General features: G+C 52.3%; 2 protein-coding genes across 12 annotated transcripts in view; both read right to left on the bottom strand.

Moving 5' to 3' along the window:
- The window catches only part of TOM1 (target of myb1 membrane trafficking protein), a 43,399-nt gene extending 22,083 nt beyond the window's left edge, over positions 1-21,316 (bottom strand). Inside the window, exons 1-3 of one of the 6 annotated variants that reach the window (XM_047867028.1) lie at positions 14,663-14,883; positions 13,909-14,059; positions 1,520-1,604 (exon numbers count right to left, since the gene is read on the bottom strand). In XM_047867028.1, coding sequence (XP_047722984.1) covers positions 1,520-1,604; positions 13,909-13,954 — 131 coding nt within the window. In that variant the 5' untranslated portion in view covers positions 13,955-14,059; positions 14,663-14,883. Of the gene's footprint in view, positions 1-1,519; positions 1,605-2,134; positions 2,218-13,908; positions 14,060-14,662; positions 14,884-21,082 lie in introns of those variants that run through there. The other 5 variants (XM_047867031.1, XM_047867027.1, XM_047867030.1 and 2 more) reach the window with 5 other exon arrangements.
- A 3,224-nt stretch (positions 21,317-24,540) lies between these two features.
- The window catches only part of HMGXB4 (HMG-box containing 4), a 30,378-nt gene continuing 27,208 nt past the window's right edge, over positions 24,541-27,710 (bottom strand). For 2 of the 6 annotated variants that reach the window (XM_047866627.1, XM_047866631.1), the window contains exon 9: positions 24,542-27,373. In XM_047866627.1, coding sequence (XP_047722583.1) covers positions 27,107-27,373 — 267 coding nt within the window. In that variant the 3' untranslated portion in view covers positions 24,542-27,106. Of the gene's footprint in view, positions 27,374-27,710 lie in introns of all 6 variants that reach the window. The other 4 variants (XR_007153939.1, XM_047866630.1, XM_047866628.1 and 1 more) reach the window with 4 other exon arrangements.

The following is a 27,710-nucleotide window of genomic DNA, read 5'->3' as shown; positions in this document are numbered from 1 at the left end:
CAGGCCGTCACCCTCGAAAGGGACTTGTTTCCACGTTTCAGAGCGGCCCAGAGAGAGGGCACAGCACTGGGAATCAGAAGTCCAGGCTTGTGTGCCATTGCTGTGGGCCTGTTGCGCTCAGTACCCGGCTAGGAGCCCAGACTGGACGGCAGGGAGGCCACAACCCACTGGGGGGTAGACCTAGACCAGAGATTCAAGGCCAAGGGTTAGGGTTAGGGTTAGGGTTAGCAGTGCCTGGAACACAGGAAGTGCTCAAGTCAACAGCATATGCGCTTGAACCCGAGTACGCACGAGCCCCAGTTCTGCCAACGCTTATAAGGGAGATGGTGACTTGCCTCTCCAGGGGGTTTGTGCAGCCCCAGGCCCTCTCAGGGGCTCCTTGAGCCTGTCCGCCCCCCATCTTTTATCTCGGTGGCCCTGCCGTTGCGGTCTGCCCCCCGCTGGGGATGCTGGAAGGTGCCGGTAGCCACTGTGTGCTGTCCTCGGTGCTCCCTGCCTGCCGCCCGCTTCCAGCTGCCTGGGCTCACTTTCCCCACAAAGGGACCATTTGGCTGAGAAGGACCCCGCAGACCAGCTGGATTATCCCAGTGAAAAATGGAGAGCGAAATGAGGTCCCGCTCCAGCTGTTGATTCTGATTTCTCAGATCGTTCCGTACTTCCCCACGACTGTGGTCCCACCTCTTCCCACCCTCCTGGGTTCTCCTGAGGACAGTGACCCTGCTTTCCCTCTCTGCTCCCCTCGGGACTTTGGGCTTACCACTGGAAGAATCTAAAAGAGATATTTGCCTCTGATGACAAAGACCTAGGGGGGTACAGTGACTTGCCCAAGGTCACACAGCTGGTCAGAGAGTGCTAGTCAGAGACCAAGAGCCCAGACCACGATGCCTCCTCCACAGCATGTGTCCTGGGGTGACCTGTGTACCGGAAATGCTTGGCAAAGGCTAATGCCGATGGGCTCTCAGTTCTGCTTCACTGTCACTGCCTTCTCCATGTCCCCTGACCCCCTCAGGCCCCCTCCCCTGCTGGTCCAAATCTTAAGGAAATGAAAGTCTGTTCTCGCTCACAAAGAAAGCTGGGAGTCTCCCTCCCCCTTCCAGCCCATATGGTGCAGAACAGTGCTTGGGGCCATGTCCCAGTGCTGGGAGCCACCAGCTGGCCGCGTCCCACAAGGATGTGGCCCAGGTGATGTCCTAAGAGGTCCAATTGGCCAGGCTGTGACCTGAGAGAGGCCGTGTGGGCTGGTGGCCCCCCAAGGGCATCTCTGGGTCCCCTGTCCATCTCATGACAGCATTGGATGGAATCTTTGTTCCAAAATGTCTAAGATGCCACACTCCTGCCTGGGGTGGGACTCAGAGGACCTCTGCAGCCCTCCTGGCACCGAGGACCCCAGGAGGGTCTCCCCTTGCACTCCAGGAGGGGTGGGAATGAGGAGGGGCTCTGTGGCAAGAGGCAGGCTGCACTGAGGCTGGCTGGCCAACCCGTCCCCCACCCCCCCCCCCGCCTCGCCTGCAGGCCTCACCCTTCCTCAGTCTCGTTGATGATGTCACAGATCTCCATGTTGAGGGCCCAGTCCTCGCTCTGCAGGGAGCCATCTGTAGCCTTCTCTGCGGAGGAGAAACCACAAGTTACACAGTGTGGGGGGTCCTGGACAGGCAGACTCAGCCGCGTGCAGGTGTGTGGTGTGGGACGCGGCGGGAAGGGCCAGAGAGGAGAAGGACGATGGGTACTTTTTGGGGCCTCAAGAAGGACCAAGTGGCGTGCAAACTGTTACCTACCTTGTTCTGTTTTGTCATTTAATTGTTTTGGTTTTTGGCTGCATTTTATAGTCTTTTTTTTTTTTAAGTTTTATTTATTTATTTTGAGAGTGAGTCATGGGGGGGGGGAGGCAGAGAGAGAAAGAGAGAGAGAGAGAGAGAAAGAGAGAGAGAGAGAGAGAGAGAGAGAGAGAATCCCAAGCAGGCTCTGCGCTGTCAGTGCAGAGTCCAACGCGGGGCTTGAGCCCACAAACGATGAGATCATGACCTGAGCCGAAACCAAGAGTTGGCTGCTTAACCGATTGAGCTGCTCAGGCGCCCTGTATTATTTTTTCGTTTTAAAAATGTGTTAAAATACACATAACATTTGCCATCTTAACCGTTTTTAAGCGTATAGTTCAGCAGCATCAAATACACTCGCGATGTGGTACGGCGGGCCCCACCACCCTTTCCATCCTGCAAATCTGAAACTCTAACTCCCCATTTCCCCTCCAGCAGCCCCTGGCCGCCACTGCACTGTCCTTACGATCCCGACGACCTAACACGTCATTTAAGTGGTCTCATACAGTATTTGTCCTTTTGTGATGTCACTTAATTCTTACAGCAGCCACGTGAGGCCAGGAGCGTCACCGTCCTTTGATCACCGAGGAGGCCTCGAGGCTCAGTCTACCAACCGGATGAGTGGGGACAGCAATCCGGCGGGCTGGTTTCTGACATGAAACTATGGAGGCAGTGTTTTATTTTCGCAAATAAAATGCTCCTTCTTGACTTTCTATTATCTTTTGAGTTGGTATCTTTTGACCATTCACGTGGTTCAAAACGTAAAAGGTTCCCAAGAAGCACACAACACGGAGTAAATCTACCTGCCTCCCCGGCCCCAGCCCCACTTCCCAGTGGCCCTACTGGGAACCAGTTTCCTCTCAAACCTCCCAGAGAATTTTTTTTTTTAAAGCTTACTTATTTTGAGAGAGAGGGAGAGGGAGACGGGGCGGGGGCGGGGGGCAGCACAGAGAGGGAGACAAACAGAATCCCAAGCAGGCTCCATGCTGTTGGCACAGAGCCCGACGGGGAGCTTGAACCCACGAACCATGAGATCGTGACCCGAGCGGAAGTCGGGTGCTTAACCGACTGAGCCACCGGGGTGCACCTCCCAGAGACATTCTTAACCTATGAAGCAAAGGACCCAGGGTAGTTTAAATCTCGACTCCCATTACGAACAGGCGGCCTGGCCTTCCCCTCTGAGCCGGTTTCTGTCTGAAGGCTGGGTGGATGCCAGCCACCCCACAGAGCTGCCCAAAGGAGTAGTGATAACTCAAACAGGGCATCTGTACGGTTCTTGCCACAGAACAGGTGCTCAGTAAGTGGTAGCAGTTCTGTTATTTTTTATTTTTATTTTTTTAAGGTTTATTTTATTTTTAGAGAGAGAGAGAGGGGGGGGAGAGAGGGACAGAGAATTTTTTTTTTAATTTTCTTAAAAAATGTATGACTTTTTTAGTATAATTTCTTAAAACGTTTATTTTTGAGAGAGAGAGAGAGAGATGGAGAGTGAGTGGGGGAGGGGCAGAGAGAGAGGGAGACACAGAATCTGAAGTAGGTTCCAGGCTCTGAGCTGTCAGCACAGAGTCCGATGCGGGGCTCGAACCCACAAACTGCCAGGTCATGATCTGACCTGAAGTTGGATGCTTAACCGACTGAGCCACTCCAGGCACCCCTAATTTTCTTTCTTTCTTTTTTTTAATGTTTATTTTTTAGAGAGAGAGAGAGAGAGCGAGCAGGGGAGGGGCAGAGAGAGAGAGAGGGACAGAGGATCCGAAGCCGGCTCTGTGCTGACAGCAGACAGGCGGATGTAGGGCTCGAACTCACGAACTGTGAGACCATGCCCTGAGCTGAAGTCAGATGCTTAACCGACTGAGCCACCCAAATGCCCCGAGAGAGAGAGAGAATCTTAAGTAAGCTCCATGCTTGATCCCATGACCCTGGGATCATGACCAAAGCTGCAATCAAGAGCTCAACCCACTAAGCCACCCAGGTACCCCCAGTTCTTTTATTTTTAAATTGAGGTGAAGACTGCATAACATAAAATCAGCCGTTTCCTGTCTCCACAATGCTGTGCAACCATCACTTCTACCTAGCTGAGGTTGTGCGGACTCTGAGGGCTTACCAGAGCCAAGGTCACTCCCCTCTGTACCCTTCTAGAATCCATCCATGCAGCCCAGGTCTTAAATAAGCTCCAACACAGTGCACAGAGACAGTCTGGTCCCCTGCTTTTTCGGGCCAGTGTTTGATCACACAAATCACCCCGTTTTGGCAAGTGTCGTACCCTAGGTAGGGCTGTGGGCCAAGACAGGACCGGTTGACGTTTTAAGGTTAGGGAGTAAGACCCTTGGTGTTCTGACCCTGGGCACTATCCCACGTCCCCCTCTGTCACAGCCCTTTCCTCTGGCTCCAGGCCTGGCCCCTGCCGGCACCGGGCACCTGAGAGCACAGGGTCATAGGGCACCTGTCACACCAACAGCACCCAAGGGACCGGGTGCGTGCAGCTCGTGATCCCAGCGACTGTTCCGCAGTCCTGAACAGCAGGCTCACTCTCTCTGTTCACACAGAGCTGAGGCCCAGGGGGGGCCAAGTGACCCTTCACAGGCTGCATAGTCATGTGCCAGGCACTGGGGATGGACACAACAGTGGACCAGACAGATGTGGCCCCCGCCCCCCGGTGCCCAAAGGGGCTGAGGCGCACTCTGAGCCCCGGCCCTGTGACCGGGCAGGGCCCTCTTCTGGCCAGGCAGGCAGGCCCACCCTGCAGGACAATGCCTGGGCTGGGCTGGCAGTCAGCCTATAACTGTGGCTTTCATGACGTTGGTTTCGAAATTGGCCTGACCTCAGTTCCATCCCGGGTCCCGCCTTGAGTCCTGTGGCCAGATGGACGCTGGGGTAGCTGCTCGGGACACAAGCCAGGCAGCAGGGGCATCAGGGTAGGGACATGGCAGCGGGACGGCAGCGGGACGGGGTGTTTTTCTCCCCGGGCTATGGCTGTGGGGACAGGGCTGGGGGCGTGAGGACGGCTTCCTTTCAAAGTGTTGAAGGGTGGGCTCATTTGTCCCACAATGAAGTCCGAGTGTGGCTTCTTTGTGGCACACTCCCCGCCCTTGGGGACTCATACGCTTGCTAAAGAGAGCTGAGCGGAGGAAGCCAGGCTCTACTCTGGAGGGTTTGGCGGGGGGGGGGTGGGCAGTGGCTAAACACACTAGTGTGCTAAGCGTCCAGAAACCGCACCTCAGCGGTCCCCAGCCACACGGGCCAGAGGACGAGTCATCTCTGACTCTGGTCACAGTGTTCTGCCAACTCCAGCTCTGGATTCTCTGTCCTACCTGAGCCCCTGTCACCTTGCCCTCTGCCTCTGCCTGACAGGCCACTGCCCCGGCCCCTCCTGCCTGGCTCCCCCACCCACCCCTCCCCCACCCCTCCCCCACCCCTCCCCCACCCCATGCCCTTCCTGCCTCAGAGTGAGCTTTCTGAAACCTGGAAGGGACCGTGTCCATCCTGTGCCCCAAAGACTCCAAGGCTCCCCAGCCCTCAACCTGGCCTGCGTGCCCTTCCTCGGCAACAACCCTCTCCAGTTACAGCCCCTGACACACCAAGTGCCGTTAGCTGTTTACACAAAGCAGGCAGCTGAATCCTCCCAAGCCTGTGACGTGTGTGTCACTGCCCTCGTCTAACTGATGAGGACACTGAGGTGCCGGGAGGTCACACAGTGGTCACCAGGGGCCGGGGAGCTCAGCCTTCCCGGAAGCGCCCCCCTGCCCCCTCCTCCCCATCCCTCGCTCCACCAGCAGGCCTGTCAGGGCTGCCTCAACTAGGCCCCCCGGGGGACGCCTGAACATGAGGGGCGCCTCTCTTCTGGGGGAGGGGCAGCGCGGTTTTAGAAGGGATCAAGGTCATCTTGGACAAGCAAGTGGCCGTTAAGGGGTGGCGGGGCGCTCAGAAGCCGGAGGAAGTGCGAGGCCAGGGAATCGGGGGGTACAGGAGCCAGAGCACGGGTCTGAGGCCCCCCGAGCACAGCTCTCCAGTCCCGATGCCAGCAGCGGCCAGAGCCAGGCGGACGCTGGAGTCTTCTGGGGGGCTGGGGTTTCAGTCAGCCTCAACAGGGGGAGGAAGAGGAGGAAGGAGGAGGAGGAGGGAGGGGAGGAGGTTTGAGGTCCACCCGGGCAAACTCAGTAGGAGACAGGTGTGTCCAGAGCAGGATGGGCCTAGCCTGGGGCCTCGCGGCCACCTCCCCGCAAGCTGGGGAGCAGATGGCCCGACCGGGGGGGTTTTCACACATCCTCAGTGAGACTTTCCGGGGTGGCAGGCGTACTCCATCAAGGGCAGAAATGGAAACCCACAGGAACCTGGGGATATTTGTTTTGTTTTTGCTTTTTGACCACAGAAGTGGCTCAGCTTGCTATTTCAGGAAGGGGGAGTACGAACACTGACAGTGGTTACGGGTTCTAGGAGAATGCTCGCCGGCCTCTGGGCTGTGGGTGGCAGTCGTCAAAGGTCCCGGGAGCTGTTCTGCTCTTGTCCCAGCTCCCGAGGACGCCAGGCCCTGCCAGCCTCCCTGTCTGCCGTCGGGGGCCAGCAGTCCCGTGGCCGTGGACCGCTGGGCCCATGTGTGCCTGTCCCCTCTCCCCGCGTCATGCCTGGTGCAGACGCCACCTTCCGGGAAGGCTCCGGAGAGTCTGCCTGGCGGGTGGCAGGCAGAGTCAGGCTGGGCAGTGGCACAGGCCTTGGAGTGCGGCGAGTCTAGCTTCGTGTCCTAACTTGGGGACGGCAGGCCCTCTCCGGTCTGCTTTCTCCTCTGGGAAACCGAGATAAGGCTGCCTGCCTCACACTGAGACTCTGTAGCCAGACAATGCGTGCACGATATCAGGTAAGAGCAGTAATGAGTCATGACTCATTAAGTACCATGACTGTGACCTGGGCTGAGAGCGGGCAAGAGTGGCCACCGAAGACACGCCAGCTCCCCGCCCCTGCTCCCTGCCTGCTCTTTCTTGGGGGGACCCCAAACAGCTGGAAGACAGTCGCCTTCTTGGCTCCTTCCACTGCTTTTGGAGAAGTCCGCGTCTGCGGGTGCTCGGTGGAATCATGGCCAGGACCACCTGCTGCCAAAGTCAGCCCTGGGGGTGGGGGAGCAGCCTAGAGTCTTCTCCTCACCACCCTGTACATTCCAACGGCCGGCCACTACATCTGGGAATTCCCACTACTCAACACATCTGCGAGTTGCCCCCGGCTCCATTATCAGCTCTCATTCAGGCCCTGTCACCTCTCTGAGGCCTAGACCATCACCTCCACCCTCTTCTCTTCAAACACAAATCCAATCAGTACCTTCTTCTGTCTGAAAATTATCCAGGATCCCCCCCCCCCCCGCCTCCCCTCCCCCCCCCCCCCCACCCTTCCAACTGCCCTCAGTTGCCTGAGGGTCAAAATCCTGAAGTCTTCAGGGGCCGAGAGGGACATATGGGACTGACCTCAGCCAAGACTGGCTGTGTTCTGCTCCTGCTGGGGCCTTGTTCTTGCATGCCCCTGGGCTTCTGCCTGGCATGCCTTTCTACCATTCGGTCACGCATCTGGGTCACAGAGGACGATGACAACCATCACCACCAGCATGCTCACTGGATGCTCAGTAAGCACCAATCATGGGACTCGGGCCTTCACACGAACCTCTCACCATAATCCTTAAGACAGAGGATGAATAAACTGAGGAGCACAGAGAGGTCAGTGTCTTGCCCATGGTCACACAGCTTCCACATTGCAGAGCAGAGGTTCAGACTCAGAGAGATCTGGTTACTGCATCCTTACTCTTTAAATTTTTTTTTACACTTACTTATTTTTGAGAGACAGAGAGAAAGAGAGAGAGAGGGTGAGAGCTAGCACAAGTGGGGGAGAGGCAGAGATAGCTGGAGACACAGAATCGGAAGCAGGCTCCAGGCTCCGAGCTGTCAGCACAGAGCCTGATGCGGGGCTCGAACCCACAGACTGTGAGACTGTAAGATCGTGACCTGAGCCAAAGTCGGACGCTCAACCGACTGAGCCACCCAGGCGCCCCTACCGCATCCATACTCTTAACCACGACCTATGTGCCTCTTGAACGTACTCATTGCTTGTTGCCATCCGGGTGCTGGGAGAGATTCTGGTGAGCAAAACCAACCAGGTCCTGCCCACAGCAAGTTGACGGTCCAGTGGGAGGCCACAATGGCCCTCACAAAGGTGAGAGTGGCATGACAGAAAAGACTGGGCACTGAGATAGGACACGGTGTGAGATCTGGATGTGCCGGCAGAGAGGAGGAAACGGACCGGCTGATCCCTGCTCGTCTTTTAAGGCCCTACCCTGGTGACAGCTCCTCAGTGTATTTGCCAACTGAGGGGACTGTGTCACTGTGACCTGTATGGTCATCCTGCACTGTGACGGTAACATCATGAAGAACAGTGACAAAATGACTGGCATTCACTGAGCCTGTGTAACCTGCTCAGTGTACCTCCTCTCGGGTCACCTCCCCACGGTCCCTACCATGCATGGGGGCAGCTGAGGTCCAACGCCCAGAAGTGGGGGAGCAGGGACGCAGAGCTGGGCCTGTGTGGGGTCTAAACCCACTGTGTATCTCATGTTGCTTGGCTATTCAAGGACATCTCTACCCAACTAGGGTGGACCCAGAGCTCTTGGGGACCTATCCCTCTCCCTCTTTCTCTCTCTCTCTCTCTCTCTCGCCGGGGTCTACCCTCCAGTGGGACAGAGAGGAGAGGCTTGTTGAGTGTTTGTCCAAGGCCGACAGCCCCCAGACTGCCTCACCACTCCGGTTCAAGGCTGAGTCCCCGCCCCACCTGCCCCGATGTCGCACACTGTGTTTCTCTGTGAGCTCCCCTCCCCCTTCCCACTTTGAACCCCTCTGATATTGGGGTGGCTCTTACAAATAAAGACCTGCCAGCGCTCGGCTGGCATTTTTTTCTTTTCGCACACCCCACAGTGTCTTCGATTCAACAAAGTGCGGCTTGTGAGCAGTGAGGATGGTCTTCAAGGCCGGTGACGACCCGCAGACCTGGTTCTGTCTCAGGCCATGGTCCAGGCCCAGGGGAGAAGGATCCAACGCAAGTCGGCGGACCGTGAGAAAAACAACAATGACACAGCCTGTCAGCTCCGAGTGGCCCCCACAGGCCTTCTTTTGAGGCCCTCACCCCAGCAAGGCCGTGCACAGCCACCTTCCTTTTAGATCACATTTACAGAACGCCAGCTCTCCGGTAGAAACACCACCCACTCACGTCACTCAAAGGAACCAGAGATCCTTTTGGGGACTTCCTTTCAGTGTTTACTGTCTCTCCATTTGTATCCTTTTTTTTCAAGTGTATAATGGTACTGGGGCTGCAGCTTGTTTGTTTTTAAGTAAGAATCCTATTCCTTACCTGTTACAGACGTACTGAAATATTCATGAGAGAAGAGATACGATGTTCGAAATTTGCTGTAGGTAATACCCGCCCTCTGTCCGCCTCCTCGCTCCCTCCCTACCGGCCCTCTGCCTCCACCCCCTGCCTAGTGCCCGTTATCCTGCCCCACAATTGCTTTCTGTGCACCTGCTTCCCACCATCTCCCTTGCGTTCACCTCTCTGCCCTCCACGACATTCTCTGAGTGGCTATTATCTGTCCAGTCCTGTGGCAGGTGCTCAAGAGGCAAAGGCAAAGGACAGAATCCCTGCCCTTCAGGAGGTCCTAAAGTGGTCAGGGATGACAGGTGGGCAAACATTTTCAGAGCAGGGTGGCATAAGTGGTCAGGGATGACAGGTGGGCAAACATTTTCAGAGCAGGGTGGCATGGCTGAGGCCAGTTCAGGGTGCTGTGAGAGCCAGGAGACGGGGAGGGGGGCAGTGAGCACCCGCAGAGGGAACAGGGAAGGTGTCAGCGAGGAGGTGCCGTCTGAGCGGAGCCCAGAGCACAAGGCGCCGGGCTGGGCAGGTGGAAAGGGAGGTTCTTGGGAGAGGAACGGCATTGGCCTTGCTGAATGAACTCATCAACGATGAGTCATCGAGGATGTCGGGAAGAAGACAGAAGAGGGGTTGGAGGGTGACTCTCAGGCACCGGGGAGAAGTGGCCCGAGGGAGGGAGAAAGTCCCAGGGGCAGTGAGGCAACTGGAGGGGAGAGGCGAGCTCTGCCACCCTCAAAGTTGGCACCGGCCTACACCAGGACCCACCCGGCAGCCATTCCTCCCTTCCCTGCCCAGAGCGGCCACCCTGCTCCCCTCTGCAGCACCTGCTCCAGAAGTGGGCAAGTGGCCTTGTTTTGGTTTCCGGGGAGAAGAGCGGTGTCTGCTGGGCAGTGGCGGGGGAGACGTCCTTTCTGGGACACAGAGACACAGCTCAGGGAGGAGAAAACCCTTCCTCCCTCTTCTTCCTTTCTCTCTCCTGGGAATGGGGTACCTGCAGCTTGGGCCCAGGAGGTGACAAGCTCAGGACAAAAAGCCTGGGTGTTTAAAGACATTTGTTGGGTCGCCTGGGTGGCTCCATTGCTTAAGTGAGCTTCGGCTCGGGTCACGATCTCGCGGTCCGTGAGTTCGAGCCCCGTGTCAGGCTCTGGGCTGACGGCTCGGAGCCTGGAGCCCGCTTCCGATTCTGTGTCTCCCTCTCTCTGCCCCTCCCCTGCTCACACTGTCTCTCTCCGTCTCTCAGAAATAGAATAAACATTAAAGAAAAAAATTGTTGATCAAACCAACCCCGCAACTTCAGATCAAACAAGGCTGTGGAACTGGAACTCCCAGGCTTCCCGGGGCTTGGTGGGCAGGGCTCAGGGTGGAGACGGCCCTGGCCTTCTGACTGTGCCCCGGCGGGGCCTGCTTGTACTCCTGCCCTCCTGCCCACCCTAAATCTTGCTCCTACGCCCAGATCAAAGTCAGGTCACCACGCGGAGCCTGCCCTGACCCCCTAGAGGACCTGTTCCTTCCCTCACGGGCCAGCAGCATTTCACACAGGCCGCAGCTACAAGTTCTGCTCAGCAGGGCTGTTAAAATAACTCTACGGGGGCGCCTGGGTGGCGCAGTCGGTTAAGCGTCCGACTTCTGCCAGGTCTCGATCTTGCGGTCCGTGAGTTCGAGCCCCGCGTCGGGCTCTGGGCTGATGGCTCGGAGCCTGGAGCCTGTTTCCGATTCTGTGTCTCCCTCTCTCTCTGCCCCTCCCCCGTTCATGCTCTGTCTCTCTCTGTCCCAAAAATAAAATAAAAAAACATTGAAAAAATTAAAAAAAAAAAAATAACTCTACGGAATTGATTTCTTTGTTTCTGTCTGCCTCTCCCAGTAGGCTGTGAGCGGCTGTCTGTCTCTCCCATTAGGTTGTGAGCTCCTGGGTGGAGATTACACAGCTCAGAAATTCATACATCAGATGGGACCTGGCCCCCCGATAAACCTGCGGGGTGCGTGTTTGCTGAGTAACTAACTGAATGAAGGATGAGGTCATACCTACCAGGACAATAAACCTCTGTAACACTTAAATTAAAAAAAAAAATTTTTTTAATCTTTTTTTTTTTTTTTTTAATGTTTGTTTATTTTTGAGAGAGAGAGAGAGAGAGAGACAGAGCGTGAGCAGGGGAGGCACAGAGAGAGAGGGAGACACAGATTCCCAAGCAGGCTCCAGGCCCTGAGCTGTCAGCACAGAGCCCGACACGGGGCTTGAACGCACGAACTGTGAGATCATGACCTGAGCCGAAGTCAGATGCTTAACTGACTGAGCCACCCAGGCGCCCCCCACCCCAAAAAAATTTTTTAATGTTTATTTATTTTTTTTTTATTTTTTTTTTCAACGTTTTTATTTATTTTTGGGACAGAGAGAGACAGAGCATGAACAGGGAGGGGCAGAGAGAGAGGGAGACACAGAATCGGAAACAGGCTCCAGGCTCTGAGCCGTCAGCCCAGAGCCTGACACGGGGCTTGAACTCACGGACCGCGAGATCGTGACCTGGCCGAAGTCGGACGCTTAACCGACTGCGCCACCCAGGCGCCCCTAATGTTTATTTATTTTTGAGAGAGAGAGAGAGAGACAGAGACAGAGAGAGGCAGAGGGTGAGTGGGGGAGGGGCAGAGGAAGGGAGGGGGTTATACAGAATCTGAAGCAGGCTCCAGGCTCTGAGCTGTCAGCCCAGAGCCCAAGGCAGGTCTCGAACCCACGAACTGGGAGGTCATGGCCTGAGCTGAAGTCAGACGCTTAACCGACTGAGCCGCCCAGGGGCCCCTGTAATACTTGAAATACTCCCATCCTTTGTCCTCTATTGATCCCTTGGTAGCTGTTGTGCAGGTAATCTTCCTCCCACTTGGCAGTCCTTTGAATATTTTTAGAAAGTACCATGTCCCCCCCTTAATCTGTCCTCCACACTAACCCTCAATTCCTGTGGCTGCTCTGGACGTGATCTCTAGAGCCTCCGCCATTCTGATTGATCTTCTTGGGGCGCGGGCCAGCTGGGCACTCCTTCTGGAAAGGCAGCGTGGGAACTCACCCACCTGGCCGCGCCGGAGCCTATATGTGTGTTAATGCGCTCTGCGATGACGTCAGTAGACACTTATTAACTCCACCTCGTGAAGCCGACTGCTGCAGAATTTGTCCTTGTCAAAGGCGCTCACTCTCCACTGGCCACAGAACTTAGCTCTTCTGGTCTCCCCTGCCGCTAGAAGTGGCCATGTGACCCAGTTCTGGCCGGAGACACAGGTTGAATGTCGGGCGGCTCTGGAAGCTTCTCCCGTCCCCCCTCTCCCTGCCCCCTGCCCCCCAAGAGAGGCAGGGCAGTGGTGGCACCTCCACCTGCACTTCCTGCCACGTGGGGACATGCACAAGGATGAAACAATACGCTAACGGGTGCGGGTGGGAAACTGTAGGAAGAACCATTACAAACAAAATCATTCCAGATGCATCTGGGTATTTTTCACTCGAGAGGAAACCCAGCACACTCCTTTCAGTTCTAAGGGGGAGCAGTGAGGTGAAGAAGTTAGGAGCGTGGGATCTGGACACAGACAAATCCCACATCAAGTCCTGACTTGAGCACTCATTAGCTATGTGACCCTGGATGAATTGGTTAAAAAAAAATTTTTATTTTTTCCAGGAGTCTGGATGGCTCAGTCGGTTAAGTATCTCATTTCAGCTCAGATCATGATCTCACGGTTTGTGAGTTCAAGCCCCGAGTCAGGCTCTGTGTTGACCTCACAAAGCCTGCTTGGGATTCTCTCTCTCCCACCCCCTCTCTGCCCCTCCCCCACTCGTGTGCACACTCCAGCGCGCTCTCTCTCTCTCTCTCTCTCTCTCTCAAAATAAATAAATAAAAATCCTCCTTCCTTCTTTCCTATGTATGTATGTATGTATGTATGTATGTATGTATGTAATGTGAGGCTTGAACTCACAACCCCAAGATCAAGAGTTGCATGCCCCACTGAACGAGCCAGGCAGGTGTCCCATCCTGAATGAATTTTCTTGAAACTCTCTGTGCCTTAGTTTCTCCCCTGCATAAAGAGGGATAAAGAGGACATTCAGCTTCCAGGGCTGTGTGAGGAGCAAATGAGAGAATGCATTTCCATTGCTTTTATCTTACTTAGCACACAGCAATCACAAAAACGAACGTTTTCCACTACAAAAATATCAACCCCCCAATTAAATGTTTGAAAATTTCAAGCAGTCCACAAAATAGATTTTTAAATCCCATACACGCTGAAGCCATTTTCTCCCCCAGCCAGCAAACTGTCTTGAGGCCTGTGTTCCAGATGAGCAAGTCTCTGAGGACCCAGCGTGGAAAGTTCCACCAGTTTCCTAAGTCGCTGAGCCATCCTTACTCAAAACTCTGGCTGCCTCTCCCCCCGCCATCCTGTAACCACAGGCCATAGAGGAACTCAAAAATACCTTACAGTGGGGGCATGACTTCTGCAACCCACAATTTTAAAGTTGATATAACCAATTATAGTACCTAACTGAAGAAAATTTCAGCTACATGAAGGAGGGTTTGGTAAAACTGTCCGGGTAAGGGGGAGCAAGGCTGTGAAAGCAGAGAGGTGACGCGGCTGGCCAAAGTGCCTGTGACATGCTCTTCCTTCCCCCTTGTGAGTACAGAAGATGCTGCTGATCCCGCCCTCCCCCCTCCCTTGGTCCCTCTCCTTCTCTCACCTCTCTCTATCCGTTGAGAGAAATTTATTTTACTGGATTGGCTCATGTGAATGTGGGCAGGCCAGCAGGCAGGAGACCTAGGGAACGGATGCGGCTCGAGTCCAGAGTCTGTCTGCTGGCGAATTCCCTCGTCCGAGAGGCCAGTCTTCTACTGAAACCATAACTTAATTAGACGAGGCCCACCCACACTATGGAGAATAACCTGCTTTACTCAAAGTCTACCCATCTCATTTAAAAAATACCTTCACAGAAACATCTAGAATAATTTTTTTTAGTAATGTTTTTTAAGGGTATACTTATTTTTGAGACAGAGAGAGAGAGAGAGAGAGAACATGCAGGGGAGGGGCAGAGAGAGAGGGGGACAGAGGATCCAAAGCAGGCTCCACACTGTCAGCACAGAGCCTGATGCGGGGCTCAAACTCACGAACCGCAAGATCATGAGCTGAGCTAAAGTCAGACGCTCAACTGACTGAGCCTCCCAGGAGCCCCTAAGATAATGTTTGACCAAATATCTGGACACCATGGCCCAGTCAAGTTGATACATAAAGTTAACCACCCGGTTTTTACTGCCTCAATGCAAACAAGTTCCAGTCGAACAGGGGACACCTCTGTCTGTTCTTAAATGCTGCTGGGCTCAGCCTCACACAGTCTGGTGGGTTCTGTTCTCTCCTCCTGTCCCTCTCACCCCGGGCTCTCCCCTTCCCTCCTCTACCTTCCCCATCAGGAACAAAGCCCAGTTCTCTATGAATCTTACACGGCAGTTTGGTTCTCCACAGCACTTTTCAGTGGCCTTTGCCATGTTCATGGAGGCAGGCGTCCCCCAGAGGCTCCGTCACTTGCCCGGGGGACACAGGAAGTGCCAGGAAGGGGCAGAGCTGGCACATGCACCCAGATCTTCTGATGCAAGATCCAAGCTCTGACCCCATACTGCTGTCACTGGAGTCACCGGAAGGTGCTACGCAGGGTCACATCAGGTGGGTTCACGGACAAACTTAAAGACATGTTGAGAGATGCACATTAACTTCAACGAAGGAGAGAAAAACAAACATGAATTACTTCATGATTTCATGAATGTAATCACACAGGATGAGGTCATACTAAAAATGGCGAGCCAATAAAAAGAAAATACTATGAAAGTAAAGGGAGAGGCGGCACAGGGTGGATAGAAATCAAGAAGGTGGCACATGAAGGACAGAAGTCTGCAGAATGCCAGCCTTGACAGAGACCTTCTTGGTAAGGAGGTAAAGAGTTAACTTGTCCCGATTCTCTGTTTCTCTATGGGGTGACAGCCCCAAGCTAATTAGAAGACACTGAGGGTTTTGTGTGTGTGTGTGTGTGTGTGTGTGTGTCTTTTTTTTTTTTTTTTTCTTCTAAAACCAGAAGAGCGGAAATCCGGCACTTTACTCTTATTTCTTTGAGCTCAGTGAGGGAACAAAACCTATTCACCGCTTCTATCCGTAGGGTCAGGCGAAGGCTTTAGTTCCCAAGGAAGAATCAGATCTACCCCACAGCCTGCAACCTGACCTATGAATGTGGCTGCCACCAGCCAGTGACTGCTCATTGCCTGGTGACACCAAGACCAACACAGAGGCTGCACTGGAGCCAGAGCTCCTTAGCTCTGTCACTCACTTAGACTATGCCCCAGCGACGATGATGACACCGGTAAAAAACCACCGAGGCTAACAGCTCTGGACGCTTCCTCTCTGGCAGGCACTGGGCTGAGGGCTTCCCAAAACAGCAACCCCAACTGATACACGTGCTATCACTGTCCTTATCTGACAGATGTGAAATTCAACAACAGAGAGGTTATGTAACTTGCCCCAGGTAACAAAGCCAGCGGAGGCTGAACCAGGACTCAGACCATCTGGTGGGATTCGAGAGCTCAACCTGGATGCCTTATGGCATGTGCCACAGCCATTTGGCACAAGGTCCTTTCTAGACATCATTCCCTGTTACGCTTAAGACAGAGACTTGGGCCCCAAGCTAGCATTTCCACATCAGGGAACAAGAGCTTTAAGACCTGAGGGCTCCCCAAGGCACAATGGGGGGAAGTCGTAGGGATTCTGCCCTGGGAGGCCCAGGGCTGGAGCATCCTTAGGCATCTGACACATGGGGTTCTCTGGGATTCCACCCTGAAGAACACTGCCTTCCATCATTCTGCCTCTGGCCAGCTGGTCCGACCCAGAGGTCAGCAAACGATGAACCCACGTGCCTGTTCAGTCTGCTTTCGCGTGGCCCACAAGCTAAGAACGGTTTGCACGTTTTTAAATGGTTGAAAACAAATCCAAAGAAGAATACTCTTTCATGACATGTGAAAAGTACGTGAAATTTACGTTTTGGAGCCCATAAACAAAGTCTGATTGGAACACCGTTTGGTCCATTCACCTACACATGGTCTATGCTGCTTTTATGCTACAATGGCAGAGATGAGCCGCTGTAATGCGGGCCACAGCCCACAAAAGTGGAAATATTTACTTTCTAGCCCCTTCCAGAAAGTCTGCAAATCCTGCCCTAATCTACCCTGGTGGCCAGTGTGGGGAATCCTCCTTATAGCCTCCCTCCCCTGCGGCCTCTGCCTTCACCCCTCCAGCGGTGGGGAGCAAGCGACACCTGTGCAAGGTGTCAGGGCCGCATGTGCTGCCACTGAGCTCGGCTCGGCTGACGTCCTTACTCTCTGCCCTCTGGGCCCGCGGAGCCGATCCATCACTCTCTTGAGGCCGTCCGTCAGCTCCTTTCTTCCCTCTGGTGTCCAGCCTTCCCTGCCCCCACGTGTGACCTCCGCTGTTCCTCAGCAGTGCTCTGGGAAGCAGAGGGAGGACGGCAGTGCATCGCAGACATGCCACGGGCAGCGGAGAGGGAACGTGACGTAGCGAGGAGCTGGGCCCAGGTCTCCTGCGTCCAGGCTTGCTGTTCCCTCGACAACATCGCTTGGGTGGCCAGTTCGGTTCCCAGTTCCTCACTCCCAAAATGGCACTCCGGGGGGCTTCAAGTGTCCTCTCTACTAACTAACACTTGGAGTCTCTCCTCTACGATTCCTTCCTGTAGCTCCCCTGGCTTGGCCTTTGTGGCTCCAAGGCAGCTCTGCCTGACTTCTCCCCCTCTCCCATCCACCGCGGGGATCGGCCGCAGGCTCTGAGCTCCCACGTCATATCCAGTTACCGGCACCTCCACCCCGACTACGGGGGGCTGGTCCTCAGGGACAGCCCACATTCACGGCGTCTGCTGTCTGCAGCTTGCTTTCTGAGCAGTTGGGTCTCCGACTCAGTGTGCCAGGGGTAAGATGACAGTCAGAAATGGACAATGGGCTTCTTGGGTTGCCTTCTGACGTTCCGTCTATAAGACAACCCCTAAGATCTGTCCGCAGAGGATTCTGGAAAGGGTTTTGAAATCCTTGGTAGGAGAGGGCTGTGTCAACACCGCCCAGTGCTAAGTATCTGGGATCCTTTAGCCACAGCTGCTGCCCTTGGGAAGCTCTCCCACTGAAAGATATAAGGCTGAGGGACCTGCAAATGTACAGACTCACACGTACATCATAACCAGCCAGGCTAATCTGTGAGTAGAGCAATGAACCGTGGATCCTGGAGGGGTGGACAGTGTAAGTTCCAAATAAGCACTGGTCAGCCAGATACAGTGGGGTGAGGGCCCAGGGGAGGACGTGGGCTCTCAGCCAGAGAAACCTGGGTCTGGATCCCCACCCTGATTAGCTGTGAAACCTTGGGAAATGATACGCTGCTTCACACTTACTTTTGGTAAAACTAGAAAAAATAGCAAAACCTTGTAGGGTCGCTGTGAATATTAATAACCAGGATACTAGCATGGTCCCCGACACATGGTATTTGCTCCTCACCAAATGTTACCTTCCTTTTTTTTCTTCCCTCCTACGATGGGCCAGGGACCATGCCAGGTGCCGAGGGTCCCGACAAGTGAGGTACAGTCCCCGCTCTCAGGAAGCCTAGTCTAGCTGGGGAGATGCACATGTACAGCTACTAACAGAACGGGACAGGGGTCTATTAGTGTGCAATGGTGGAAATAATAGAAACAATGATGAGGACAGCAAGGGCTGATGATTTCTGATGTTTCCCGCACACACGACTCCCGGGGAGTGTCTCGCTTCACTCTCGTGACCACCCAGACAGGTGGATGCTGTTGTAGCTACCGTCCTACCCAGGAGAAAGTGGAGGCTCAGAGCCCCAAGGCCGAGAGCGAAGAAGCCTGAGGAGCGAGGGTGATGCGAGAACACAAAAGCAATGGCTGGATCTGCAGGGCTCAGGGAGGGCCTCAGGGAGGAGGTGACAATGGCTGAGCTTTGAAGGATGCAGGCTGGAGCAGGCATTCCAGGCAGAGGAGGCAGCAAGTACAAGGGTGTGCGGGTGGGTGTGCGGGTGGATGAGCTGATTGACCCTCACCCCTGACGAGCACCCCTGGAGCTCACTGCGCTCAGGGATGCCGATGCCACGATTCTACGGGGCTTCTCTTGCCACAAGGGGGCGGAGTCAGCAGCCTTGACATTATTTTACTCCTGCAGTTTCCAGAAACCCTAGGTCATCGATAATCCCAGCCAATCAGCAGTACCTTTCATCTCTTCACCTACAAGAAACCTCTGGAAGACTAAAGGCATCTACTCAAATGGCAGCTAGCCTTCATTTCATTCCACTTTTAGAGCCTCCGCAGCTTTGGTTCAAGTTTCACTGGTTCTGGGGAGCTCATCATAGCTTCACTACCAACTCTCTGGGAGCCTGGGTGAGTCAGTCTCCACCTTCTCTCTGGCCTCTGTCTCCTTCTGTGGAAAATGAAGGAGATGGGCTAGAATGGAGCTTTTCAATATGTGGTTTCCAATCCAGTGGCATCAGTGTCACCTGGGAATTTGTTAGAACTGCATAGCCTTCGGCTCACCCCAGACCTACAGAGTCAGAGACTCTGGGATGGAGCCCAGCCACCTGTCTTTTTTTTTTTTTTCTTCAATGTTTGTTTATTTTTGAGGGCGGGGGGAAGAGAGAGAGGGAGACACAGAATCCGAAGCAGGCTCCAGGCTCTGAGCTGTCACCACAGAGCCCGACGTGGGGCTCGAACTCACAAACCGCGAGATCATGACCTGAGCCGAAGTCAGACGCTTGACCGACTGAGCCACCCAGGCGCCCCCAACCATCTGTCTTTAATAAGTCTTCCAGGGAATCCTGATGAGAACCTTGAGTTAGAAGGTGGCCAGGGTAAGGACCCTTCTTCCAGTAGCCAAATTTGGTTCTGGTTCCAAGATATTATGAGTTTGTAGTATTCTCTTTGGACAGAGTATTTCTTGCCACAGGCTTTCTTTGACCAGCTAAGGGCCAGAGCCCAGGTGAGCTTTTCTAGAAAGCTTCAGGAAAATGTGGCCAACTTTGAAGGTCAGACTTTTTTTGTTTTTATTTATTTATTTATTAAAATTTTTATTTTTGACAGAGAAAGAAAGAGAGAGACAGAGACAGAGACAGAGCATGAACAGGGGAGGGGCAGAGAGAGAGGGGGACAGAGAGTCGGAAGCAGCCTCCAGTCTCCCGAGCTGTCAGCACAGAGGCCTAGGTGGGGCTCGAACTCACAAACCGCAAGATCATGACCTGAGCTGAAGTCAGATGCTCAACCGACTGAGCCACCCAGGCGCCCCTCCGACTTTTTTTTAGGTAGGAAGTCTCAAACTTGGCATGTGATGAAAGTGGTGGTATCTGTTGCTGGAGAAATTAAGATGAGAGGAGAGCTTTTCAGCTCCAGAACAATGACTCATTGGGAGGTGTGGGTGGCAGGGAGCAGGGAGGGTGTTCCTGGGAGGACAGCTTCCTCTCTCTGGTCCAGGAGCTCTCTGGTGTATAAATAAATCCCGGACCGCCAGCCTCCTCTTGGGAGAAATTTGATTACAAAACCTCAGAAGAGCCACACACCGCCATGGCGCCTATTATACTGCTGAGCCGGGTTGACGGACTTAGTGAGGTTTGGCTTCCAGGACAGCCAGTATGGAAAGCTTGTCTAAAAGATCCAATTTTCCCAGACTAGACTTCATGCTAAAGACCATCAAGAAGATGAAGGAAGACGTTTCACAGTACTGGCCAGTTTCCTGATGCAAGAAGGCACATCCAGACAGTCCCTGGAGAAGTGTTAGCTGTTTGGGCCACGGCCTGGGGTTCCTCCCAGTATTGGGAGCAAGAAGTACCTACGGAACCAGCCATTTCCAGGGATTCCCCACCCTCACTTGGTGGTATCTCAGTAACAAGGATGATAAATATCACCACGTCCTTTTATATAGCAGTGGCCATATGCCAGGCACGGTTCTAAGTACTTTACAATTATTAACGAGTTTAGCCTTCACAACAACCTCACAGAAGCAGGGACCATTTATACACCCCTAATCACAGGCGAGGAAACGGGAGGCAACGTCACGGAGCTAGTAAGTCAGTCTCTCGTCAACAGGGCGCAGGAGAGTCAGGAGACCTGGGCTGAGTAAGCCTGTGCCTCCGGCCAGGGTGCCCGGCCCAGCCGAGTACTGAGAAATGAGGGAGGCGGAATCTGGTGGCTCCTGAGATCGCTTCCAGCTCGGGGAGTCTGTGACTGTGCGGTCGCCTTGCTGCTGGTCTCGCGGGTTCGCCAGCGTCTGGCCGGGCCCCGGGCGCAGCAGGGCTGCCTGGCCGCGTCCCCGCAAGTTGCTAGCCCAGACGCCAAGCCCCAGTCTCCTGATCCTGGGAGAATGGACTTCTAACCCTTCTCCGGTATCCGTGTCCGGAGAGTCGGGCGAGCCAGGAAAGAGACGGCAAGAGCCCAGGCGGCGCGACCCGGGGTAGGGGAGCGATGAGGGAGACAGGCGAGGGGCTCAAGGACTGCAAAACCACACAGACCCTTCAACCCCCAAAACTTTCTCCCGGGATTCGGGACCCCATCAGCCTCACATTGGCTGAGCCGCGGCCGCCCGGACCCGCCCTCTCTCTCTAGCTATTGGCTGCCGTAGGCATCCATCACAAGCCGAGGCTTTCCGATAGACCACGGCTTTTGTCAATCAAGGTGGGCGGGAGACTGGGCGGGGACAGGTCCGGGAAAGACACGCCAGCCTCGTTCCCCTCCCAGCGTCCCTCCGGAGGGTGACTTGGGACCTGGAAGCGCCCGGGGGGGACCCAGGCCGTGCTGAGGGCTCTGCGGCGGGGCTCCGGGGACTCACCGATGCGCTGTCCCACCGGAGAGCTGAACGGGTTCCCCAGGAGAAAGTCCATCGCCGCGGCTGCCCCAGCCACCAACCGGGGGAATCAGCTGACAGCAACCGCCAGCGCCGCCGACTCGTCACGTGACGCGCCCGACGGTCCGCGAGGAGGCGCCCGTGGAGGCGGGGCGTAGGGAGTAGAGCGTGGGACACAGGCCCCGCCCCTGACGTGGAGGGTCGGGCTCCCCGAGGCGGAGGGCGACGACCACATTGCAGCTCTCCTGGCGCCTGTGGACGTCACGCACGACGTAGGGTTGGGGCAAATGAGGAGGCTTTGTGTGGCCTGTGCCGGCCACGCCCCCAATGCCTTTTAAAGGTGTGACCTAAAGCTCTACGCTTGTCAAGCAAGGTCTCGGAGCAGGGAAATGACTTGGGTAAGGTTACACTGCAAGCTCGGACCAGTTCTCACTCTAGTGACTTCGCTGTTAGGACCTCACTATGACTACGCCCCCAACGCTGGGGTTGACAGCATCTCTGGCCTGTTGTCTCTCCGCCCTGGCAGAGCTCCTCCTATCTGATGTCAGGGCCTCCCTGTTGCAAGATGCACCTTGCTTGCAGTCCGCATTCGCTTACCTCACATTGGAGGCCAGCACCAGGGGATTGCGATCCCTTGACACAGAACCAACTCCATGAATTGTAGCGAGGAACGGGCTAGAGCCCAGAGTGGCAGAATGCACCCAGATGTACTCACAAGAGGAGCCTGGGACCCATTTCTGCCATTGATTTACTCTGTGATTCAAACAGCGAGCTTTCATTTTTGCTGGATGCTAGAATTAGATCAAGGACTGTATAAACTTTGTTGTAGGTCACAGGCTCTTTTGAGAATTTGAAGAAAACCACAAGCCTTTATGCAGCAAAAATACAGAGATACAATTTAACTTCAGGGAGTTTCTGGGGTCCCTGAAACACAGCAGTGGACCCCAAGTTAAAAATTTTAAGCATTTCAAAGGCCTTTCCTCGTTCTAAGATTCTCTTTTCAACCCTCCTGTGTACCATGTTTTAGATACTGCTCTTACGCATTAGATCAGATCTGATCTATTGGTTTTTTCTTCTCATCACATGCGCTCCAAAAGACACGATAACCACAGCTTTGGTAGTTTGGGCTACTGCAGGGTGCTTTAATATTTAATTGATCACTGTGTTTGTGATTTTTAAATTGGGAAGGCTAGTAAATGGATTGTACCGATATGGGATGATGAAAGACCTAAATTAGGACTTAATCACTTCCTTACGTTAACCTGTTTGTGCAGACACAGTGGCTGAACATCTTTACTGTACAGTATAAAAACTTTATGGAAGTCATGTGCTGCTGTGCTTTGAAGTGTTTTAATAATGCCCAGGAGACCTATTCACAAATGCCCTTCCCCTCTACTCTGTGAGGGGCTGGGATACTATGTCACCACTTTGCTCACCATTGTTGTCTAGTACAGTGACTAAAACATTAAAATTTAAACCAATCTACCTTAGATCAAATACCTTTGGTATTTGGACCATAAAGGGCAGGATATACATTTAAGGTGACTTCCATGCCAGGCACCTTCCATGTTTTTCTTCATTTGAGCATATTGCTTGGTCGCATACATGGTATTTAGCATTTTTGGATTCTTCCATTGGCAGCCTTTCACACGCCCATGTTGGGTGGTGATTTATCTGAAGTTTTTGCCTCCTTGCCCCACTCTGGTTTAAAGCGGTTGTGGGCAGAAGATCTTGGGCTTTATTGACAAGAATGAAACAGCCATAAGTTGTATCCTTCACGGTAAAAAAGCTGAAACAGCCCCCATACTCCAAAACAGGGAGCGGAATCGTATCAACTCCATGCAAACAGAATACTACATAGCTCTTAAATTAGAAGTATGTGGATTTGTCGGCCCAACAGAGAGGAATACAAATGGCAAACATTAAACGTAGTACAAAACTGATTAAAACTATGTTTTAAAAGTGTTTGCTAAGGGGCGCCTGGCTGGCTCAGTCAGTAGAGCATGTGACTCTTGTTCTCCGGGTCCTGAATTCAAGCTCCGTGTTGGGCGTAGAGCTCATTAAAAAAAATAAATAAAAAGAAGCGTTTGGTAGCAAGGAGCAAATTCATTTAGTAAACAATATGTTTTAATTTTTTAAACGTTTTAGTAATATTGGTATCAAACGCGCCTGCTTGTGGGTAAAAATGGTTAAGTCCCCGAAGACTGACATACTGCATAAATGTAATGTAATCTATTACATCTTTCAAGTACTTTTGTTATTTTTATTTTTTAAATTGTTTATTTATTTTGAGAGAGAGCGAGTGGGCGGGGCAGAGAGAGAGAAACCCAAGCAGGCTCTGCACCGTTAGCAGAGAGCCTGAGGCAGGGCTCGAACTCATGAACCACGAGATCATGACCTGAGCAGAAATCAAAGAATTGGGCGCTTAACCGACTGAGTCACCCAGGCGCCCCTCAAGTACTTTTGGATGAAAGTCAAGATCCTCTGCCTTCAAAGTGGTTAAGACAGTAGTACGACAAGAAAGGTGAGGCCTGTGTAGTAAACGCCAGCCAGGACGAGAGAACATCTGAATAATGAAAGAGTTTCAGGTACTTTTTGTACAGTCCCATTTGCTCAGGACCCTAGGTAACAGAGAAGGATTCTGAGGCCTTCCATACACGATCCAACTTTGCAAGTGGCTTGGGGCCCAGTTCAGCTGTACCAGTGTGCTGCTATGGCCTTGCCCTTTACTAGCTGTACCACCTCAGGCGAAGTACTTTCCTCATTGGTCTCATTTGTAAAAGGGGAGAGTACTCAGAAGGCTTGTGGGAGGACTGAATGTGAGAAAACATGCAAATCACTCCTTAAGAGTCCTTCAGTGTCTTTCTTGCAGTCTCTTCGTAAGAGGTCAGTCTTCCCATTGACCGAATATTTCACTATTTAGTAGGACTAGTCACACCTTGTCTTTACATTGAAATTTTTACCTAGAGAGGTCAAATCTCCACATATTAAAATGTTCACAGTATTTTTAATCATTCATGTCAGGCTGGCTGGCCGCAGGCCTGGAGGCAGGAGTGACCTTAACACTATTTTACTGGTGGGACTTTGGACACCCACAAAGACTAAGTGGCCCATCCAACATCATTCGTTAGGTCGAGACAGGACTGAAACGGCAATGAAATGTATCATGGTTAAGCACAGGATTTAGATGTGACCCTTAATACACGACTGATATTTTCTTGAGTTAGACTAACACTGTAGTGTACACACAATTTCATTTACCAGTGAATAGAGCTTCTCTTACAGAGTCACTGGTCTTTAGTTTGCAAGGGAGAGAACACGAGAGACTGTACAATGTAAAAGTTAATAGAGACAGAGCAAGATGTAAGTTAGAAAAATGGCTAAGATCAGAAACTTGGCCTCTATTCCAGACAGAGATTTTTCTTAAAAAAAAAAAAAAAATCATGGTACAATATAGGTGAAAAATGACAGGTTTTAGAATTTCATAGCAACTTGCTCAGCAACAGGGAAAAGATAACCTGAGACCGGACTACAAATATTAAAAATGTGATTTTTAATAATATAAGTACAAAATTTTATTTCTTTATACAACTGTAATGGGATTTGGATCAAACCACTAGAATTTATTTAAAAAACAAAATAAAACAATGATATAAAAACTGCAAGAAGGTCTGAGTCCAAAGTTTTTCCTCTAATAGTACCAAATACCACAAGGTACAGATTATCATACAAATGTGTACAAATTTAAATACAAATACAATAGGGTTGGGTTTTAAAGGAAAACAAACCAACAAAAAGCAGGTCCTCATCAGGATTTCATTCATGTGCACAAATGACAATGGTGGGACTGACTGACTTCTTTCCTACTAATCCTTGTCTTCAAGGCCCCTCCTTGATACCCTGTGTCAAACAGGAAGCTTCCACGGTACAGATGAGGCGTGGCACAGGGTCTGACACGAGAAATCAAACCCAGATCTGCTCTTCTTGATTTTGGTTCCCAAACACACCCATTTCCTTCCGTCTCCCCAATTAAACTTCCCCACGGCTCTGAGCTGAGGGCCAATCAGCAGCTAGAGCACCTTCAGGAAACAAAGCCCTGCGACCCCTCGGGTGGGGAGAAGGGAAGGGATTAAGTAGGATGCAGGCTGGCTGAAGGGTCCTCGAAGATCTACTTAGATGCTGTAGTGCTGTGCCTCGGCCAGGGGAAGAAAGCGCAGATCCCCCGGAGCTTAGTTTTGGCAGGGAACCTCACACCCAGTTGGAAAACAACCCTCAAGCGTTCAACTGTCTTCTTCGGAACTGGGAAGCAGGAGTCTGGTTCTTTGGAAAAGTGGGCAGCTGGGAATGGTAACATTCCTTTTAATTTTACTTTCTTGACATTATTGAATTATAAAGAATTAGAATCCTGACATAATGATTCCTTTTTGAGGCATGATACCTTAAAATGTAAATGACTTGGGAGTTTTCAGTAGAGATCAGAAGAAAGAAGGAGGGAAGAAATGACAAATCTGTGTCTTCCACGTGCTGTTGCTGGTGGAGGCTTTTGTTATTAAATTATATATACAGAAATTTACAGGATAAATTAAAATCTAAGAGATTTTAAAGAGTTAAATACACATAATTAAAACACACATTCACACGCGCACATAAATAAACCTACATGAGAATCGAGTACTTTTTTGCAATTCACTTATGTGTGGAATGCAGAACACTGGGTATCTGCCCACCAGGGGAGCCAATTGGATGAACCCAAGAATCACGCTGGGCCAAGTTCATCTTCCACAACCATCAAGCAACTAAGCAGCAAAACCTGTGAGGACTCGGTGGCTAAGCAAATGCTGCCAATGGAAGATACCAGCAATTAGTTCTGCAGATGGAATATTCTGGGTCAGCTCACAATGTATGTTCAACTTGTGCAGTCACAGCTTTACCCTCTCCAAGGTGTTTCATGCTGCTGGGGCTCACGTAACTCCTCGGCCCCTACTGAGGCTGCTAATGGTACCAATGATTACAATAAATTTTGAGACACAGACACCGGTAGAGCAGGAAACGGAATGAACCCCCTATGAAGTTCACCTAAGCCACTGCAGTGACTGGAAGATGGGAACGATTTTATCACCTCCTGCCTAGGTCACTTCAAGTTGAAAGGCTTTGTACTCTCTCAGGCAACTGGCATCTTCCCATAATCTTCCCTATTATACTTCAGACTGTGAGACAGGTAAGGCAAGTGGTCAGTGATGGGTCTGGAGGTACAGCTGAGTTTGGAAAAAAATCACATTTTTAGCTGTCCATAAAGAGATGCCCTTGGCACCCAGAACAAGCCCCCAGCCCCCAAGTTACATTGATTTTTAAGGCAGATTTATCCACCACAGGAGAAAAAAAGAATCCCAAGTCCATATTCATGCCAAGGTTTCCTCTTGGCTAAACCTTTGCCATTTCATAAAATTATTAAAAGCAAAGTAGTTACAGTCCTATGTATATATTGTACATTATATATATATGTGTATATATATATGTATATATGTATAAAAATTTAAAACCTACACCCGGAGACCAGTGATCTGGCGCATCCACATATACACAAACCAGCAATGGGGTTGGATGAGGTCTCTGTCCCGGGACTCCTCGAGGTCACAGTCCAGGCATGATGTAAGCAATGTTGTCTAGTGTGTTTGACTGCAAAACAAGGGAAGAGGTTCAGCCAACAGTACTTTACCTTAGTTCCCTGAGACCTGTTTCTTTGTTCAGAGGAGAGAGAGGAGAAAGGAAACCGAGAGTTAGAGAGTGAAGCTGGCACCGTGCTGTCTGCTCCCCTAGGAGCTTTTCCGCTGACTCTTCCCATTAATCCTCGTGGAAAAGCGGCAGAAGCCTCCTCTTCCGTCTCTGTGTATAGAAATGCAAATGGGCAACACAGGAGGTGCGGCCCCTCAGGGGCTAGAATGCTTCTCTCCCAAGGACTGTTTTGGGAAACGGCACGTTTTCTAATTGCACGCAAAGCACAGCATGTATTCAGCAACCCGGTACCACGTTCTTGGGCCAATATACGGAGGGAGCGCCATCTGCCAGGAAGCCTGCGAGCTCGTTAAGGCAGGGCCTCTGTGGCTCCTGAGGGGTCTGGCTGAAAAAACGCCAAGGAAAACAGGGAAAACTCACCAAGACCTGCTTGGGACAGCCGTTCAGTTCAGGTAGTTGTGTGGTCAGACACGCCAAGGGGCCAAGCGCACAGATGATGGAATCCAGAAGCACTGACAGACTGCCGGACACAGCCACCATGCCCTGAAAGGAGAGCAGTAAGGGAGAGCAGGTTGTAACCGAGTCCCACTCCTGACGCTCCCTCCGCGTTCTGGTTGGTTTCCTCACATTGTTCTTTTAAGTCTCGCCCGTCCTATGCAACTTGCAGCAGAAATGGAAGGTATCTGTTTTGAGAACTCTGTAAGTTGTTTAAAAAGAAAACTTTTACAATACATTCCCAAGTTCCCTTTCTATGTTCCTCCCCCATCTTACCCTCTGTGCACCCTAGGGTTAGTCACTTGGACTTCCCTACTCCAGAGAGCTCCTGGGAAGATTTGTGGAAGTCATGTGTGCAAAAGTACTTTTCTTATGAACTCCACAG

This window comes from Prionailurus viverrinus, chromosome B4 (genome assembly GCF_022837055.1).
Source record: "Prionailurus viverrinus isolate Anna chromosome B4, UM_Priviv_1.0, whole genome shotgun sequence".
Lineage (NCBI taxonomy): Eukaryota > Metazoa > Chordata > Mammalia > Carnivora > Felidae > Prionailurus > Prionailurus viverrinus.
This window is presented reverse-complemented; position numbering and strand designations above follow the sequence as displayed.